Raw genomic sequence first — 18746 nt, 5'->3', positions numbered from 1 at the left:
GTGTTCAATGTAATTGACATGTGTAACATTTGTATGATAGCTGATTTTGAGAAGTACTATTCGCCCACAAAATATAGTCAATTCACCTCACAGTATATTTGTGAAACGCTTTAAGATGTCTCGGGACAGGAATTCGTCCGACTCTGCTTCTGTTACCCCTGCAAACCAAAGCCCAAGCGGATAGAGTAGTCCTAGCTGGACAAGTAGTGGGAAAGCTTGCCAGGCAGCTCTCAATGGCAAGCTTTGCAATTTTTGCTGGTTAGATTCCAGCAGTACCCCAAAGCACGCTCTGGGGTCCTGTAGCCTGGGCTCTTACCAACCTGTGCCTAATACTTTCCGGAATTAGGTAAACAGGAACCCTCCAACAACAACAACAACTTGCATTTGTATAGCACCCTTCACGTATGGTAGCTTGAAATCCTCCAGGGAGAGAGTGTGCACTCCATTCCAATAAATATCTCTAGAATTTCCATGTGTACGTGAGTTTGATTTGGATACTTTTAAGCGTGGTTTCCACATGTGTTAAGACATCCGGCTGACCAAAAAAAACTAAGACAACACACAAGTGAACTAAAAAGCTGGGAAATAGGAAGCTAGCAACCCTCAAAAAGATGAAGTGGATATAAAGCCAATGGTATTAGAATACAATTCACATCTTAAGACTTAGATTACTATAATCCAAATACAAAACAGTCACCCCTTAAAGATTTGTCTACTTCTAATTGTAAAAATAGTCCTGTAATTAAAATGAAAAGATGCATTTGAAATTTCAGCCGTTAAAACAACTTTCAATAAACAAAATCATTTTCTGTTTGCATTGGTCTTGCAAAGCTCGCTATCCAATTAAGTCAGCTCACACCCATGAGCAATAAGTATTTTTTACAAATACTCAAATCCACATCTTCAATATATCTCAAATACAATTTATTTCCTACAATGGGGATCTATGTGTTAGTAGTTAATAATAATAAAACCTGGGCAAAAACCTGGGAAAGTCATAGTTGGGCTCTGATAGCTCCCAATCACCGAACAGATCGATTTCAAGATCCTCTCACTCATTTTTAAATCCCTTCATGCCCTCGCATCTCACCTATCTGCTTACTCCCCACTCCACTACATCTCTGCTCAGCTGCCTCCGGCCTCCTGTTTGTCCCTCGTGCCCTCCGCTCCACCATCGGTGGCCATACTCTCAGCCGGGGCACCCTGAAACTTTGGAACTCTCTCCCTCAATCCTTCCACCTTGCCCCCTCCTTCCCCATTTTCAGATCACAACTGAAGATCTTCCTTTTCGAACCAGGCTTACGGTCACCGCCCCTCCTCCCCCAGCCTGGCGCCAAAGCTTTGTGACTTTAAATGCTCCCCCGGGTGAAGGGCGTTATACAAACGTAAGTTGTTGTGATTTTTCAGGAGCTACGATATCGAATTTTGCCCTCTCAAGCAAACGTATCAATCCGTTTGCAATTAGACCAGGATGAGATGCTGGTCTACTTGCAAAAGGTACACGCCATCAATTGGCTGCTTGTGTTTAACACCAGCCACTGGGAAGCATTTTAGCATTCCTACGAAAAGGCTTTAAGACATTTGAAAGCATAACTTGCAGGACAGATAATTCCGACAGCCGGCACCTTTGTTTTTGGCATCAGCAACCTTTCATTTTAGAGCCTTTGTCTTGAAACTCAGGAACCACTGAACCAAACGAAATGCCGAGGTGGGTGGGGTGGGGTGGGGTGGGGAGTGCTTTACGAAAATACTGCCGCCCCGTATCTCAGAAGAGATATTTGGGAAGATTGCGATCATTCCTCATGGCAACGAAACGCAACTGAACACTCACGTGAACATTTCCACCGATTCGATTTCCTCCTCCAAACCCCTCCCAGACATTTGTTTTCCTGCGCTTGCAAAAATGCTGTTGTTGTTGCTGTTGTTGTTGTGGGGAGGGGTGTGTGTGTGTGGGGGGGGTGTGTGTGGGGGGGGGGAGGGGTATGTGTGGGGGTGGGGGGTATGTGTGGGGGGTGGGGGTATGTGTGGGAGGGGGGATGGGGGTATGTGGGGGGTGGGGGGGTATGTGTGGGGTGGGGGGTATGTGTGGGTGGGGGGGTATGTGTGGGGGTGGGGGGGTATGTGTGGGGGTGGGGGTATGTGTGGGGGGTGGGGGGGTATGTGTGGGGGTGGGGGGTATGTGTGGGGGGTATGTGTGGGGGTGGGGGGTATGTGTGGGGGTGGGGGGGTATGTGTTGGGGGGGTATGTGTGGTGGGGGGTATGTGTGGGGGTGGGGGGTATGTGTGGGGGGTGGGGGGTATGTGTGGGGGGGGGGTATGTGTGGGGGGGGGGGTATGTGTGGGGTGGGGGGTATGTGTGGGGGGTATGTGTGGGGGGGTATGTGTGGGGGTGGGGGGGTATGTGTGGGGGGTGGGGGGGTATGTGTGTGGGGGGGGGGTATGTGTGGGGGGGGGGTATGTGTGGGGGGGGGTATGTGTGTGGGGGGGTATGTGTGGGGGTGGGGGTATGTGTGGGGGGTGGGGGGGTATGTGTGGGGGTGGGGGGTATGTGTGTGGGGGGGGTATGTGTGTGGGGGGGGTATGTGTGTGGGGGGTGGGGGGTATGTGTGGGGGTGGGGGGTATGTGTGGGGGGGGGGTATGTGTGGGGGGTGGGGGGTATGTGTGGGGGGGGTATGTGTGGGGGGGGTATGTGTGGGGGGTGGGGGGTATGTGTGGGGGGTGGGGGGTATGTGTGGGGGGGGGGGTATGTGTGGGGGGGGGTATGTGTGGGGGTATGTGTGGGGGGGGGGGTATGTGTGGGGGGTGGGGGGTATGTGTGGGGGGGGGTATGTGTGGGGGGGGGTATGTGTGGGGGGGGGGGTATGTGTGGGGGGGGGTATGTGTGGGGGGGGTGGGGGGGTATGTGTGGGGGGGGGGGTATGTGTGGGGGGGGGGGGGGTATGTGTGGGGGGGGGGGGGTGAGGAGAGAGAGAAAAGGGCTCAGGAACAATAAAACGGGGCCCAACATACCTGATGCTCAATATGGATTCCGTCGCCCGTGGGCCACCGGTGTTTGCTGGAGTAGCCGCCCAGCTGCTCTCCGGGCTGCCTCTGGAAGAAGTACCCGACCGTGGCGTCGTCCTGCGAGCGGCCGGCGAGGGCTGCCTGTATCCCGGGGTGGTTGGACGCGATCGCCGGGGATGCGCCTCCGGGCCCTGTTGCCGCCGCCGCCGCGCTCAGCACCATACCCCCGCCGGCACCTTCCTGAGGAGCCCCCCCGCCGCCGCCGCCGCCGCCGTGCATCACGCGGGCCGAGTCCTGCTGCCAGGCCGCCTCATTCATGCCGAGGAGCACACATGGGATGTTCATCCCCCGACAACCTGAGCCCACAACACAATGGAGATCGGCACCGCGGCACAGCACAGCCGAGCAGAGCAGAGCTCCGGATACAGCCCCCGCACACCACCCAACCCCCCCCCCCGCACACCCCCCCCGCACACCACCCGCACACCACCCACCCCCCCCCGCACACCCCCCCCCGCACACCCCCCCCCCCCCCACCCCCCCCCCGCACACCACCCAGCCCCCCCCCGCACACCACCCCCCCCCCCGCACACCCCCCGCACACCAACCCCCCCCCCACACCCCCCCCCCCACCCCCCCCGCACACCCCCCAACCCCCCCCCCCGCACACCAACCCCCCCGCACACCACCCAGCCCCCCCCCGACACCACTCCCGCACACCAACCCCCGCAGACCACCCAGCCCCCGCACACCACCCAACCCCCCCCGCACACCCCCCCCCCCGCCACTGTACTTTGGACCCCGATATCCGCCGACTCCCCCCCCCCCCGACACACAGACGCGCGCGTTAGGGCCTCGACCCGCCTTCCCCCGCACATCAGGCCTTGACCCTACATACCCGGGGCCTCTCCCCCCTCCCCCTCCCTTCCCCCCTCTCCCGCTTCTTCTCTCCTCCTTTCCCCCCAACCCTTCAAACCGGGCCCTGACCTCCGCCGCCGCCGCCCACACACACAGATAACTCCCCCCCACCCCACCCCGACCCGCATGGCGCCCGCCCGCCCGCCCGGGGTGCGGCCTCGGGGCAGCGCGTGTCCAATACTCACGGGCTGTGCAGTGACGGGGTGTGCGAGAAGCGCCGTGTGTGCGCGGTGGCGGTGCGGTGCGGGTGCGGGGCCCGGCCTGGCCCGGCCTGGCAGAGGGGGAGAGGGAGGGAGAGAGAGGCGGGTCCGCGCTTCTCTGCTCTTCTCTTTTTTGTGTGATGAGAAACTCTCAGCTCTCACAACATGGCGAAAGTCATCTTCTCCGCGAAAAGCACGACGGGACCTCCCCCCCCCCACTCCCTCCCCCCCCAACACTGTCTCCAGCCTGACTTCCTGCAGGAGAGAGAGAGAGAGAGACTGGGGGTGGGGGGGTGTGGGTGGGGGTACACACACCCCCCAACTGCTCAATGCACCATTGGACAAAACACTCACACTGAAACACTGCGATTTTTTCTTCCCCCCCCACCAACCAAAAAAAAAAATCCCCCCCCCCAACGTTTTAAGTCCCCGAATCAAGAAAAAGCGCCAGATTCGTCCGTTGTCAATTGTGCTTTGAAGGCGGTTCGCCAACCGCGCTGCGTTTGGCGAAGCGCCTCTCGCGTCGGGAGGCCGTCCCCCGAGGCGCTGGACCCAGCTCTGGGGATCCGGAGCCGAGGGTTGGGGGTTGTGTGTGTGTGTGTGTTGGGGCGCAGGGGCGGAGAGGTAGGAGGGCGGCTGACGGCACGGTCAAAAAATGGAGGGTCTGGAAGGAGGCAAGGGGGGGAGCAAGGCGAAGGGATTGCGGGATGGAGTTCCAAAGGGTAGGGGCGGACAGGACGAAAGCCCGACTGCTGATGGTAGGGCGGGTCGGGCAGGAGACGCGGGGCATGCTGAATGGAGGGAGCGGACAGGGTGATAGGGGGTTATCAGGTCAGAAAGGTAGGTTGTAGATGGGTAGATGTAGTTGGTAGAAGGGTCGGAAGATTATTTTTATTGCTGTATTAATAGTCATTTGCACAGGCTCGGTCAGTAGCACTCTCGCTTCTGAGTCAGAAAGTTGTGCGTTCAAGCCTCTGGGTCAGAACTGAGTTCAGAATCTAGGCGGATGCTCCAGTGCAGTGTTGGTGGCGTGCCGCAGTGTTGGAGGTGCCGGCCTTCAGATGGACCGTTAAACCGAGGTTTTGTCCGAGGCATGTTAAAGATCTCACAGTACTAAGATAGGGAGTTTTTTTATGGTGTCCTAGCCAAGTCATCAACAACAACAACAATGTGCACTTATATAGTGCCGTCCACGCAGGGTTGGGTCTCAGAGCCTCGCAGCATCTCAGAGCGCATCAAAGTTATCCCGATTAACAACACTTGGTTGTTTGTTGGGGCATTGCTACACGCAAATTGGCTGCTGCGTTCACATACAAAACACAATCACTACATTTGACAGTAAATGCCTTGTAACATTTTAGGATGTTTTGATGTGAAAGGTGCTATATCAGATGGAAGAATTATTATTATTTATATAGCACCTTATCATTTGTCATCGAAATCATTTTCGCCCGCAAAATATACAGTCAATTCACTTTACAGTATATTCAGTGAAGCGCTTGAGACATCTTGAAGACGTGATAAACTACTATATCAAATGCAAGGATTATTATTGATTATTTAAATGTCTCAAAACACCTCTCAGAATTTAATGTAAAATATAGTGATATCATCCTGACGTGAAAGATACTATATAAATGCAATTTTTGTTGTTATTGTTACTGTATTTGTAGTTTTAAGCATGATGATGTGTTTCAAAATGTGTCAGCCATTCGGCTGACCCCCCAAAAAAAATTGTACACAATTGAAGAGAATTCGAGAGAAGAAAGATAATTTTCCACCCATTTGTGGAAACATGGAAGGGACTCCCAAAATATAGAGGTTAATATGTTGTTAATTGCAAATTTGCTGCCTGCAAAATTAGTTAGGAATTGAGGTGTAAAATGGGTAATCTATACTAATAAAGACGTAATGTCTGTCTGTGTGTGTGTCCATCAATAACTCAATAACTGATTGACGTAGAGACCTCATCGGAAAGATCTTAAAATGGGGGAGGGTGGCATCGTGCGCATATTATATTTCGGGGATTTCCTATCGTTGATGAGCAATATTCAAAAATATATTAAAAAATGCTTTCATTAAGCCCCCAAAATGGATGCATGGTATTACGCATCAAAGGTCACACAGCCTTCTAGAGAAATAGATACATCTATATAGACCTAATGTCTATTCTGACAAAGGATTGTGGACCCGAAACTTTGACTTGCTTTCCTTTCTCCATAAATGCTACCTGACCTGCTGAGTGTTCCCAGTGACTTCTGTTTTTGTTTTAGACTGCACCCTCCCCAACACACACTGCACCTCCCTGTCTGTCTGTCTGTCTGTCTGTGTGTCAGAACTCCCACAGGAAGACTTGCCTTTCTATGTGTTCTTTATCATTTTATCTCATATAGTTCTTTGCCTCTCTCTTGGATGAGGAAAATATCAATTAATTGTGAATGTCTCTCAGAGAAGTGAACATAATGCATAGGTTGACTATTCAGCCATTTTATTGATGAATGAATCACATACAAGAAGTTCATTACATGTGTATCATTTTAATGACAGAACCCAAAGATATATTTTCTTCTGTCACATCATCAAGCAGTAATCACAGCAGAGTAGATTTTACCAAATGATAAATTACTAAACCAAATAGAGGGAGATGGTTCAGTAATAAAAAAACATTTTTAATTACGTAGTTTTAGAATATTGTATCCCCTTTTGGTTACACCTCTAGGGAAGATGTCGAAGCCATCCTGTGCATTGGAGATTTATTGGGATGATACAGGGGATGAATCTATGAGCAGAGCATGAGGAACTGAACAAAGAAGGTTAAGGGTGTCCTGAGAGAGATCTTTAAAATTATGAAGGGTTTTGATATTATGAAGGGAGTCAGTAGGAAGAAATTATTTCCACTGGTCAGTGAGTCAGTGACTAGAGAGCATGAATTTAAGATAATTAGCAAACAAGCAAATTGGGGAGGATAGAAGAATTTTTTTTCACAAAAGAGTATTTAGGATATGGAATGCCCTGCCAGGAACAGCAGTGAGGCAGAATCCATATTGGTCTTCAAGAGGGAATTAGATAATTACCTTAAAAAGAGTCAACTACAGGGGTATGAGGAAATAAATAATATTGTTTACTTCAGAGTTAAACAAATGGAGGCATGAGGACCTTGAGGGGGTTAAAGCACATTCCCTTCGCCTTGCTCCCTCTTGCCTCCTTTAAGGCACGACTCAAGACCCTCCTCTTCAACCGTGCCTTCGGCCATCCTCCTATCCTCTCTGCCCTCCACCCCTCCTGGGTCCAAATCCCTCACTGTCCATTGCCTTGGGACATCCTCCCCACATGAAAGGCACTATACAAATGTAATTTTGTATTGCACTGCATCTTTGCCCAGAAAGGTTTAGCAAAACACACTCTGGCTTCCACTGCCAACAGGTTCTGGTTACTGATCAGAGCTACTCCCTGTGTATCATTTGTCTTTGGACAAATAGTACATCCAATTCTATCTCTAGTACCTGGAAACTCAAGTGACAATGAATATACAAAAGTTCTTCAGTTGTACGATCAGCATCCAAGTTAATAGCCTGTTTGCAAATATCTGTTTCTCTCTTTCGCACATAACCAGTCTTCTGTGTGTCTCTCTTTCTCCCTCTCCCTTCCACCACAAGTCTTTTTTTTCTCCAACTTGTAAATGTTCTTCTCCTGTGTCCACAACAACAACTTGCACTTATATAGTGCCCTCCACGCAGGGTAGCGTCTCAGAGTGATTAACAGTGGCAGAGCCTGACTCCGAGCCAGGGGGAGGTTGCTGTTTGGGGCTTAGTTGCTGAAAGCGCGACCGGTAGTGGGGCGGAGAGTGTGAGGGATGAGCAGGAGGCCAGTGCCAGTCAAGCGGAGGCGCCGGGTAGTGGATTGGGGAGTGAGATGCCTGGTGGTGGATTCACAATGTGCATACTCCCTCTTTCTCACTCATTTTCCCTTTGGGATGTCCAAAACTGATGGACAGAAACTGGGGAGAAAAATGTTATACATGATAATCACTACTGGCGGTAACTATTACACCAGATACAACTCTTTTTTCTGTACTAGATGTTCTCGCAGCTGATGCTAGAAAAGGGAAAATTTATCATAGGTCCTAATGTTTGTCAATGTATTTGTTGCATGAAATGACCACATGTCACGGAGGCAAATGTTATTTTTAAAGTGATGTATGGTAACAATCGAAGATCACAACAATAGCAATGAAAGGCAATACATAGTTTGAACCAACAGCAATTTCGCTGAGGTTTTAGTTGTAATATTTAACAGACCCAGTAAAGATTACTAAAAGGTGATTTTGAAAGACAGACTGATGTATTTTCTTTTGATCATTTCCTTCACCTCTGGTGTCCATAACTGCTGAAAATGGGGAAAGCTAAAAAGGAACAAGTATCAGCTTTGCTTCACATAGCATCCGATACTGATGGCATTGCAGGAAAACTGAGTTTAAAGCGTGAAGTAGGATTGATTGGTGCCATTTCTTTAAACGCAGGCTTAATTATCAGCTCTGGCATCTTCATGTCGCCAGAATGGATTCTATGATATATTGGAAGCCCAGGAGCCAGCCTCTTGATATTGGCAATCTGTGGTGTGATATCCATGTTAGGGGCTCTCTCGTTTGTTGAACTCGGAACTGTCATAAAGGAATCAGGTGAAGAATACACCTGAATACATCTTACATAGAATACATCTTACGGAATTTTGGTCCAGTCCCTGCTTTTCTCTTCTGCTGGACCTATGTGTTTGTGATTAAACCTTCCAGTATTGCTGCATCGTCTCTGAGTTTAGCCCAGTATTCTGCAGCTGCACTCTATGAAGATTGTGAAGTCCCTCCAGTTGCAGTAAATTGTATTGCTCCATCACCATCCTTGTTACAGTTACTATTAACTGTCTTAATGTGAAATTTGCAACCTGTATCCAGATTGTCTTCACTTCATTCAAGCTGCTGTCGCTGCTAACCATTGTGAGAGGTGGGGTGGTATTACCTGTTGGTGGACATACAACCAACTTCCAGAATGCATTCGAAGGAACAAAGGCAGTATTTGGCCCAGTGGCCCTTGCTTTCTGTCAAGGTTTTTGGTCCTATGATGGATGGAACAACTTAAATTATATAACAGAAGAAATAAAGCAGCCAGAAGTAAGTATGAGAATCAATATTTTACGCAGCACTAAACCCAGAGTATTTCTTCAGCTTAAATGCTTTTAAATGCCAATAACTACATGGAGAGGTGTGAAATGTTTCCATAATTTAAAATCAAGTTCTGTGTGATATCACGGATGATATGTTTCTCCTGTTGCTAAGTGCAGCAATATTGATGATGTTGTACACCAACAGTGCAGAATGCCAAATGTTAGCAGAATGAACATAGTGTTCCTCCATGTGTTTAAACAATATTAAAAATATTTGGAAAACAATACTGCTACTCTCAGTGAAACATGTTACTATATAAGTCATGTTTTAGGTGGATGTTAAAGATCCCCTAGCACTACACGAAAAGAGAAGGGAGTTTCTCTCAGTGTCCTGGCCAACAAATTCGCCAAACAAAATTGGTCACTTACTCCATGGCTATTTGTGGGACACTGCTTTGTGCAAACTGGCTGCCACGTTTCGGCCACTTAATCCATTTAATTCTGTGAAGCGCTTTGAGATGTCTCGGCGACATAATAAGGTGCTATATCAACAACAACTTGCATTTATATATCGCCCCTCATGCAGGGTAGCGTCCCAGAGTGATGGACAATACAGTAGAAGCTGCTTTAGCTGAACGCTGCTGCTTCACAACTACAACAACTTGCATTTATACAGCACCCTTCACGCGGGATAGCGTCCTGGAACACTTCACAGTAGCAGAGTCTGACACAGAGCTAAGTTTCAGTTGAAGAACATTTAGTTTATGAATATTTGAATTCATTTAAATATGGGTGAAAAATGCAATGATTCCCTAGTTCAGAGGAACTTTCCTGAGCTTTATTGATTTGCCTTCCTATGATGACAGTGCTGTATCTGCTTGTCAATGTGAGCTACCTGGCAGCTATGATTCCAACTGTGGCGGTAATTTGGGGGTAAGTTATGTGAACGACGTAAATATTGCATTGATTCAATAGACTAATTTCTATGAAACCTACATAGAGAAATGTCACAAGTAGATTTGTTCTTATTCTGATGAACTTCTCTGATAGCGAAATGAAAGGTTTGACCATCAGAAATGGTCAGCATAAACTGTACAATTTTGCATTGAGGCCATTCAGGCTGATGGAAACCTGAAACCATCAGTGTGGTATAACATGGTCAGAATGACAACTCAGTGAACTGTCCATTCTGTCTGAAGGTCCAGGTCAAATGCTATATCTTTACAGGCCCAAGGCCAAGGCCAAAACATGCAGTTATCCTTGGTGTTTATTTTGAGACATTCCAGCCATGAAACACTGACTTAATTATGTGTGTAGATCCTGCACTGTACATGGTCTGCATCAATGCAAACAAAATTCAATTAATATTATGATGTATATAACCCATGGAGTAATAGATGTATATAAATTTGGATGTTAAACCCCTAGGCATCACCAGCTTGGATGCCTACTTTGCAGGGCTTGAGTGCCCAAAGCAGCTTTATTCAGCTTATTCAGGGGATACGTGGTCAAACCCAGCCCCAGTGAGGGCAATATCCTGAGAATAAGCCCAGAGAGTCTGTTTTCCAGGCTCATAAATGGCAATGGAGACCTTGCTGAAATCTTCGGGCTCCTCTGAGATTCTTTGTAGAAGCTGATTCTATTTCCTTGAATTCCTCCTTGGTTCTAAAGGTTGTCTAAAGGTTCTAAATATATAGCAAAACCAACACCAGAAAGGTGACATCATCTGGATGTCACGCAGATACTGAATGCACTATTTTATCTTTCAAAAACAACAATAAAAAAATTACATTTGTACAGGTCAGGGTGACATCCCAATGCGCTGAGACGTCCCAGTGCCTCCTTGAGCTGCTGAGCAACGTAGAAAAGCTATTGAGCAACAATCAAAGTTCACTGTTCACTTTTCTTCAACTGTGCCTTCAGCTCCCCTCTCGACTCTCTACCCCCTCCTCGCTCCCTCCCTTCCCTCCCCTCACCCTGACCATTTCCCCCCTGCTCGGGTCCCGACCCAACTGTCCAGCGCCTTGGGACGTCCTCCCGACGTGAAAGGCGCTCTATAAATGAAATCTTGTTGTTGTTGTTCACTGTTGATCAAATGACACATTGTATTGTGTACTTTTTGACAGTTAATAAATATTAATTATTTATCAGAAGAATTAAATGGTTTGAGTGCTCATTTTCTGCTATTTTAAAGGTTGTACATTATAGTTTTCCTGCATAGTCACTGTACACCAGTGAATAGGGATGGACACCCATTAACACATATCTAATATTAAACAACTGCAAGTGCAACAGCCATGATTATCCCTGGTAAAATATCTCATCATGTTCATTATTGTATATGTTCTCTATTTTCGGAAACAAAGTGCTGGGAAATTGGGGTTGGTTGATTACATTGTCATTTGTGCTTTTGCACATTTGGATCAATAAATAGAAATCCCTTCACTGACAGTTGTAGCAGCCAGAAATGGTCATATGCTAACAATTTGTTAAGAACTGTATGCAGCTCAGAACTTTTGATCAATCGAGGAGAACGTGGAAGATTTGATAGGACGGCCAGAAATGGACTGTGTGAAAGGCTAGAGTAGGAGACAAAAGTCTGTAGCCGTTAGCAAAAGATTTTCAGCCTTCCACAAAGAAAGTAGAGAGAGAGAAAGAGAGAGAGCTTGAAGGATAAATTTGAGTTGTGAGAGACTTATGCATATTTAAATGGTTGTCACAGTGTCACAATAATACAGCGAAAACAGTTTGTGAGGGTCACCAAAAAGCATAAAACATCTGTGCATTTCAAAACTTTGTTAGGCTTAAATAGAACTTCTGAACATCAACAACAATAAAATTATATTTGTATAGCATCTTTCACATTGGGAGGACGTCCCAAGGCGCTGGACAGACAGAGTTATGGACCCGAGCTGAGGATCATGGTGGAGGAGGGGGGAGGGCAAGGGGGGAAGCAGGGAGATCGACAGCACGGTCGAAAAGGAGGGTCTTTAGGTGGGTCTTGAAGATGGCAAGGGAGGAGCCGAGACGGAGGGACTGCGGGATGGAGTTTCAGAGGGTGGGTGCAGAGTGATGGAAGGCCCACCTGCCGCTAGTGTGGCGAGCAAGGCGGGGGACGTGAAGCAGGCCGGAGCCTGCTGAGCGGAGGGAGTGAACAGGGTGTTAGGGGGTTAGGAAGTCAGAGAGGTAGGGGGGAGCAAGACTGGAGGACTTTGAAAGTGAGGACCAGGATTTAGAACTGTATTCTCTGTGTGATGGGAAGCCAATGGAGTTGGTTGAGGATGGAGGTGATATGGTCAAGGAGCCTAGTTCTGAATGATCTGCAGCCTGTGGAGGGAGGAATTGGGGAGTCAACAAGCAGTGAGTTTGCACAGTCGAGCCTCAATATAATGAAGGCATGTACGAGGGTTTCGGCGGCCTGCGGGCTGTTAAGAATCGAGAGCCATTCATCGGGTCACTGGGAAGCATTCACAGGGTTACTTAAGAACCATGCATGGGGGCACTCAGAAATGTTTTCAGTTTCCCTTATTCTCAGTCCACCCCTGTACACAGCAAGGATTACACAAACAAACATGAGGAGGATACTAGAATATTGTTAATTTATCCCAGGACTGGATAAAATTATTCTCTTTTCAAATAGTGTCATAGCATCTTTAACATACATCCAAACAGGCAGACAGGAACTTGGTTTTACGAGACCCTCCAAAAATGCTGCACTCCTCCAAGCACCACACTGGAGCTCAAATACCAATGTAGCCTTGAGCCCACACTCTTCTGGCCCAGCAGCAAAAATGCTGTGAGCTAGCGAAGTTGACACTTAAATAACAATCAACACAGTGAGATCCTAAATAATGAATACACATTAATGAATAAGTAAATAAACACCCAAGATAAGTGCTTTGAGACATCTCGACAATGTAATGATGTTCTACATCAAATGCAAGGATTATTATTTTTATTTAATATAGCACAGATTTGAAAAAAAGGCAGTCAGGTCATCAAATATGAGACTGTGGTCATAGTCCCAGATTTAGGAATTATCCCAACTATAGGCATTGTCCCAGACAATGTCATGTTGCCCTCATCAGCAATTGGTTCTTTCTGTATTACAATACAGATCAGAAGTTTATCTACCAAAGTCAGCCGAGCTCAATTGGAGGCACTCTCGCTTGTGAGTCAGAAGGGTTTGGGTCCAAGTCCCATAATGGAACTTTGAGCTCATACAGATGACACTACAGTGCATGTCCTAACATGGGGCTTGAACCCAAACCTGCTGACACAGAGGCAAGAGTTTTACGAGACTCTCCAAAAATGCTGCACTCCTCCAAGCACTACATGCTTAAATTATATCAACTGAACCAAGCTGACACCTATGGTGAGGTTCAAATACTCTCACAAACTGAGAGCCATCAGAGCCCCCCCAAAATACTTTAAATGTTTGTCGACTGCTTTAGTTTTTTCTCTTCCTGTTGGATATTCTGTCCATGACTCACATAGATCGTTTGACACCTTCAGCCTCGCTTATATTTACAGCATTCATTTCTTTGATAATGTTAATCCCAAGAGACTTCCTGAATATCATCAATTATGTGAGGTTTGTGCACCATTTTGATTTTCTCGTGTTGTGTGAAAAGTATATATTTTTTGTATTTCTTTTCAATACTTTTGATTTTAAACCTATTGATTTACTTTCCACCCATTTTGATTGCACCTGTACCTGACCAGTCAGTAGTGTCAAATATAGTTTTCAAGAATAAATGTACAGCATAGTGTTCTTGTCCTCCAAAAGGACCAGGGTCCAAATGTTGGGCTGAGAATTTCCTGTCTAACTCTTGGTTGTAAAAGTTTCAATAGAAATGAATTTGTGCAGTATTATTAAAACCGGCCAGGATTCTGTGTTCATAATATTCTGAGAGAAGGGTCCTTTGGATCTATTATTATTGTATAATAGATGATATATAATTATAATATTGTTATAAAATATATTATGTAATAAGAATCAATTAGTTACCAGAAAGGAGATAGTAACCAGGATAAAAAAAATTCCTTACATTTGATATAGAATCTTTCATGTGAGGAAGTTGTGTTTGCCAGGATTTACTGTTATGTTTGGGATCAAAAGTACGGTTAGTAGTTGAGTTAACCACTTTGTTGAAACCAGCTTATTCAGTTTGCTGGAATTTATAACATTAGGATCCATGAACAGAGGAACCAAAGTCACTTATATTTTATATTCAAAGTTTGTTTACTGAACATGGCAGAAAAGTTGCATTTGTTTAATAAACATAGTTACACCAAGCAAGTTACCACCAACAATATTGTCTGTTACGCTCACGAATAGCAATGTCACTGTAATGACAATATCACAGTTCATAAATTCAACAACAACAACAAGATTCCATTTATAGAGCGCCTTTCACGTCAGGAGGACGTCCCAAGGCGCTGCACAGTTGGGTCATGAGCAGTGGATGGAAAATCTCAAAATCGCTTGCTGCAGACATCAAATTAAGGAATCAAAGTCCTTGTCTCTAGCAGTTGTTTCAGCTGTAATCCTGTATCCTTGTTTTTCTTCTCTTTTATATTCTTCTGAAATTGCTGGAATCGATGAAACAATCAAAGCAAATGGCTTGAGTCACGGAGCAAGGGAAGTGAAAGATGCACTCACTCTCATCACCTCAGTTCGAACACTATGATGACCAATTCTGACTGAACAAAGTATAGCTTAGCTATGCCTCTCTTATCATTGTCCCTTTTTAGCATCGAGATACATAGTCTGTGTGAATCTGCACATCCTCACAAATCTTCACTCACCTGATAATTGTTTTTAGGCTGGTTTAAACAAGCTGGGACCGTCCTTGAGTACAGGAGCCATGAGCTGATTTTGATTAGGACCGCTACATCAACATTTAACAAGAAAGCTGCAGCTGCAATAAACACATGTCTTACTTCTGAACTCTTCAAGGTACACATGCTATCATTTTCCCATAACAATTTATCTAAAGTTATACCAACTACCCCATAACATATGTCACACTTAGACATAAACTCAACAATTTAGCTGATTCTGATTAGGCTTATAGTGTCTACAAATCATTTCAATATGGACTAGGATGTGATAAACAACATTCACCTGATCAAACAAACAATTTATTATCACGATTGTCATACGCAGGTTAGCTAACAAACATAAGCGTTTCTAACTGAACCAAAATAATATTTTAAGCAATAATATATTTCTGATTCTAACTAAGTGTAATTACTGTACATTTTGTAGTTGAACACATCAGCCAATTTGCACATGGCAATGTCCTACAAACAGCCATGAAGCGATTAACCAATTTTATCTGGGGGATTGGTGCCAAGAACACTTTTGGAAACTCCTTTCTTTTTTCGAAGAGTGCCATGGGATATTTGGTGTTCACCTGAGCAGGAAGACAGGCCTTCCATTTAACATTTCATCCAAAGACAGCCCAACAATGCTGCACACAATTAATGCACTGCATTAGTGTCAGCGGAGACGATGTGAGTTCAAAGTCACAACATGGCTTACTCAGAGATGAAAATGCTACCAATTGAGACAGATTGACAAAAGCAACTGAACTAACTGAAGACATAGATTAAGAATGGAACGGGAGGAGAGCAGGATTGTTATTCTGGAAGGAAGAGATAAAATAGGCGGAAGTCTCTTGCAATCTGATCTGATTAAAAATATAAGTAAATATCTCTGTTCAGTCACTAACTGAATCTTGCTCCTATTCCAAAGTTTTGCAACATGGCTATTTTATGGACTGATCTTTGGTACCACGATGTATATGAAAATTAAGAAACCAAATCTTCATCGGCCCTACAGAGTAAGTTTAATTTAACCTTTTTTACTTTTATTGTTTTAACTTTGTGAATAATTAGTTTGTTTTGATTTTGTGCAGCGTCTGGTTTCAGTATATCTAATGTTCTCCGTAGTCACCTCCTTTTAAGGGAGACGACTACTGTTCTCGAGCTTGTCCGATGAGCACTGATTTCTCATAGGTACAGACAATAAATGTAGCTGCCTGGATACAACAATACTGTATTAGAATATGTTTTGCAACAACGACTTGCAGTATATACCGCCCCTCATCCAGGATAACTTCCCAGAGCGCTTGACGGGGCAGAGCACAACTCCAAGCCGGGGGGAGGTGATACAGGCACAGTTGAACAGGAAGGTCTTCAGGCGTGACCCTGAAAATGGAGAAGGAAGGGGCAAGGCGGAGGGATAAAGGAAGAGTGTTCCAGAGTTTCGTGGCATTGTGGCTGAAAGTGTGGCCACCATGGGTGGAACGCAGGACACAGAGGACATGCAGAAGGCTGGAGCCAGTTGAGCAGGGGCAGCAGGTTGTGGGTTGGGGGGGGGGGCATAAATGAGGCATAATTATCAGTAATCATTCAGGCTATAATGTTTTTCCATTTACAATTGTTTAATTAGACAAAATACTGTTCATGAGGGAGAGGGGATTAAAGGAGCATGGGAGAGGGAATTAGAGACATTCGGGAGAGTGGATCAGAAGGTATATAGGAAGGGGGATTAGGAGCACGAGGGGGGGAATTAGGTGAGATAAGAGAGGGGGTATTATTATTATTGTATGGGGAATTAGGAAGGGTATTGCAGGGGGATTATGCAGGGTATTGCAGGGCGATTAGGAAGGGTATTGGAGGGGGATTAGGAAGGGTATTGGAGGAGGGATTGGGAGGTCCAGAAGATCATGTGGAGTATAAATACAAACACTTTGAGTACTAGAAAATTGGTCGATGGTCAGCATTGCCAAGTCATCAGCTCAGCGCACAGGAAGCCAGTAACCATTCTCACTGGTGTTTCCAACAGTTGCTAGGTTTCTGCTAGGTGCCAGGAGGCCTTTTATAGCTATGCACAGAGAGCTAGCCAGAACAGCAAGTGGGAAGTGTACCACTGGAAGTAATACTAATAATAGGGGCAGAAATAAGATGGGCTTTAGGTGTGGAGGGAAGGAGGGAGAGAAGGTAGGAAAGAAGATGGGAGGGACGAGACAGAGGAACTCTAGGATACATCAAGAGCTTAAAATGGCCACCCCATAGAGATAGCAATGTATTCAATAATTTCTGGACCAGATACCTACTGAATAAAATTCTATTTGATCTGATACAGACAATAATAATAATAATAATAATAATAATCCTTGCATGTGATATAGCGGTTTTCACGTCTTCTTGATGTCTCAAAGCGCTTCACACAATAGATTGTAAAGTGAATTGACTGTATATATTTGTGGGTGAAATGCAGCAGCCAATTATGCACAACAGTGTCCCACAAACAGTCGTGGATTGAAAATGACCAATTTATTATTGTTTTTTTTGAGGGATTATTATCAGGCGTGTGGAGTAAGGAAACTTCCCCAAGGTTTCACCCTGCCGGGAATCGAACCCAGGTCACTCACTTGCAAAGCGAGTGCTCTAACCACTGAGCTACAGGACTCCACAAGACAGTTAGATTTTCATAAATACCTCAAACAATTAATTCACTGTTAACTAAACTGCATTGATTTTGAAACGGATATATAATTCATTTTCTCTTAAACCCTCAAACTGCAGTCAACGAGTTATCTGACAATCAGAAATTTGGAGATGTGAAAATTCAAACTTGAAATGTTAGTGGCAATGTGATTTCCAATATGACTCTGACTTGTATTTTTCTTTGATGATCGTATTCCTTTGTGTTTTGAAGATTCATTGAATTCCAACGGCTGGTCAGATCAATGGCATGTGGGTTCTTTGCTCTCATTAAAACTTTTATTCTTTGCCCCATTGCAGGTGCCCATCCTAATCCCAATAGTGATGCTGCTGGTTGCAGTTGGACTGGTGGTGGTGCTACTAATCAACAGTCCTCAGGTTAAACATCTGTATGTGTCTGCCTTCATTCTTAGTGGGCTGCTGATTTATGTTCCATTTATTCACTTCAAACTGGGTGCAGGCTTGGCGTCCAATCTCACTGTGTTTCTGCAGCTTCTACTAGATGTTTCTCCAACACATACAAGCCTGGATTAGTTTCACTACACCATAGCAAACACTTTGAAATGAGCTCAATATATATGAGACACACACTTTTTTTTCCAATAAAGATTACGGACACTGTATTGCTGAATTATTGAGAATCAACCGTGCACATTGAACCTTACTTCACTGAGCTAATCTGTACTGAAAGATTACCTCACGTTTGGTCAGCCGGGTGTCTGACACATGCAGAAACCCATCACCATGCTTAATAATAATAATATAATAATCCTTGCATTTGATATAGCGTTTTTCACGTCTTCTAGACGTCTCAAAGCGCTTCACAGAATATACTGTAAAATGAATTGACTGTATATTTATGAGCGAACGCGGCAGCCAATTGGGTACAGCAGTGTACCACAAACAGTCGTAGATTGAAAATGACCAATTTATTATTGTTTTTTGTT

General features: G+C 45.5%; 1 protein-coding gene and 1 pseudogene across 1 annotated transcript in view; one reads left to right on the top strand and one right to left on the bottom strand.

Moving 5' to 3' along the window:
- The window catches only part of LOC103187477 (pumilio homolog 2), a 57091-nt gene extending 53808 nt beyond the window's left edge, over positions 1–3283 (bottom strand). The window contains 1 exon segment of the mRNA XM_007906991.2: positions 3011–3283. Within this exon segment, the coding sequence (XP_007905182.2) occupies positions 3011–3283 (273 nt within the window).
- A 5231-nt stretch (positions 3284–8514) lies between these two features.
- On the top strand, positions 8515–18333 carry LOC103187481 (annotated as a pseudogene).
- The last annotated feature ends 413 nt before the right edge of the window (positions 18334–18746 follow it).

Source organism: Callorhinchus milii, unplaced genomic scaffold (assembly GCF_018977255.1).
Source record: "Callorhinchus milii isolate IMCB2004 unplaced genomic scaffold, IMCB_Cmil_1.0 Scaffold3, whole genome shotgun sequence".
NCBI classification, from domain to species: Eukaryota; Metazoa; Chordata; class Chondrichthyes; order Chimaeriformes; family Callorhinchidae; genus Callorhinchus; species Callorhinchus milii.
This window is presented reverse-complemented; position numbering and strand designations above follow the sequence as displayed.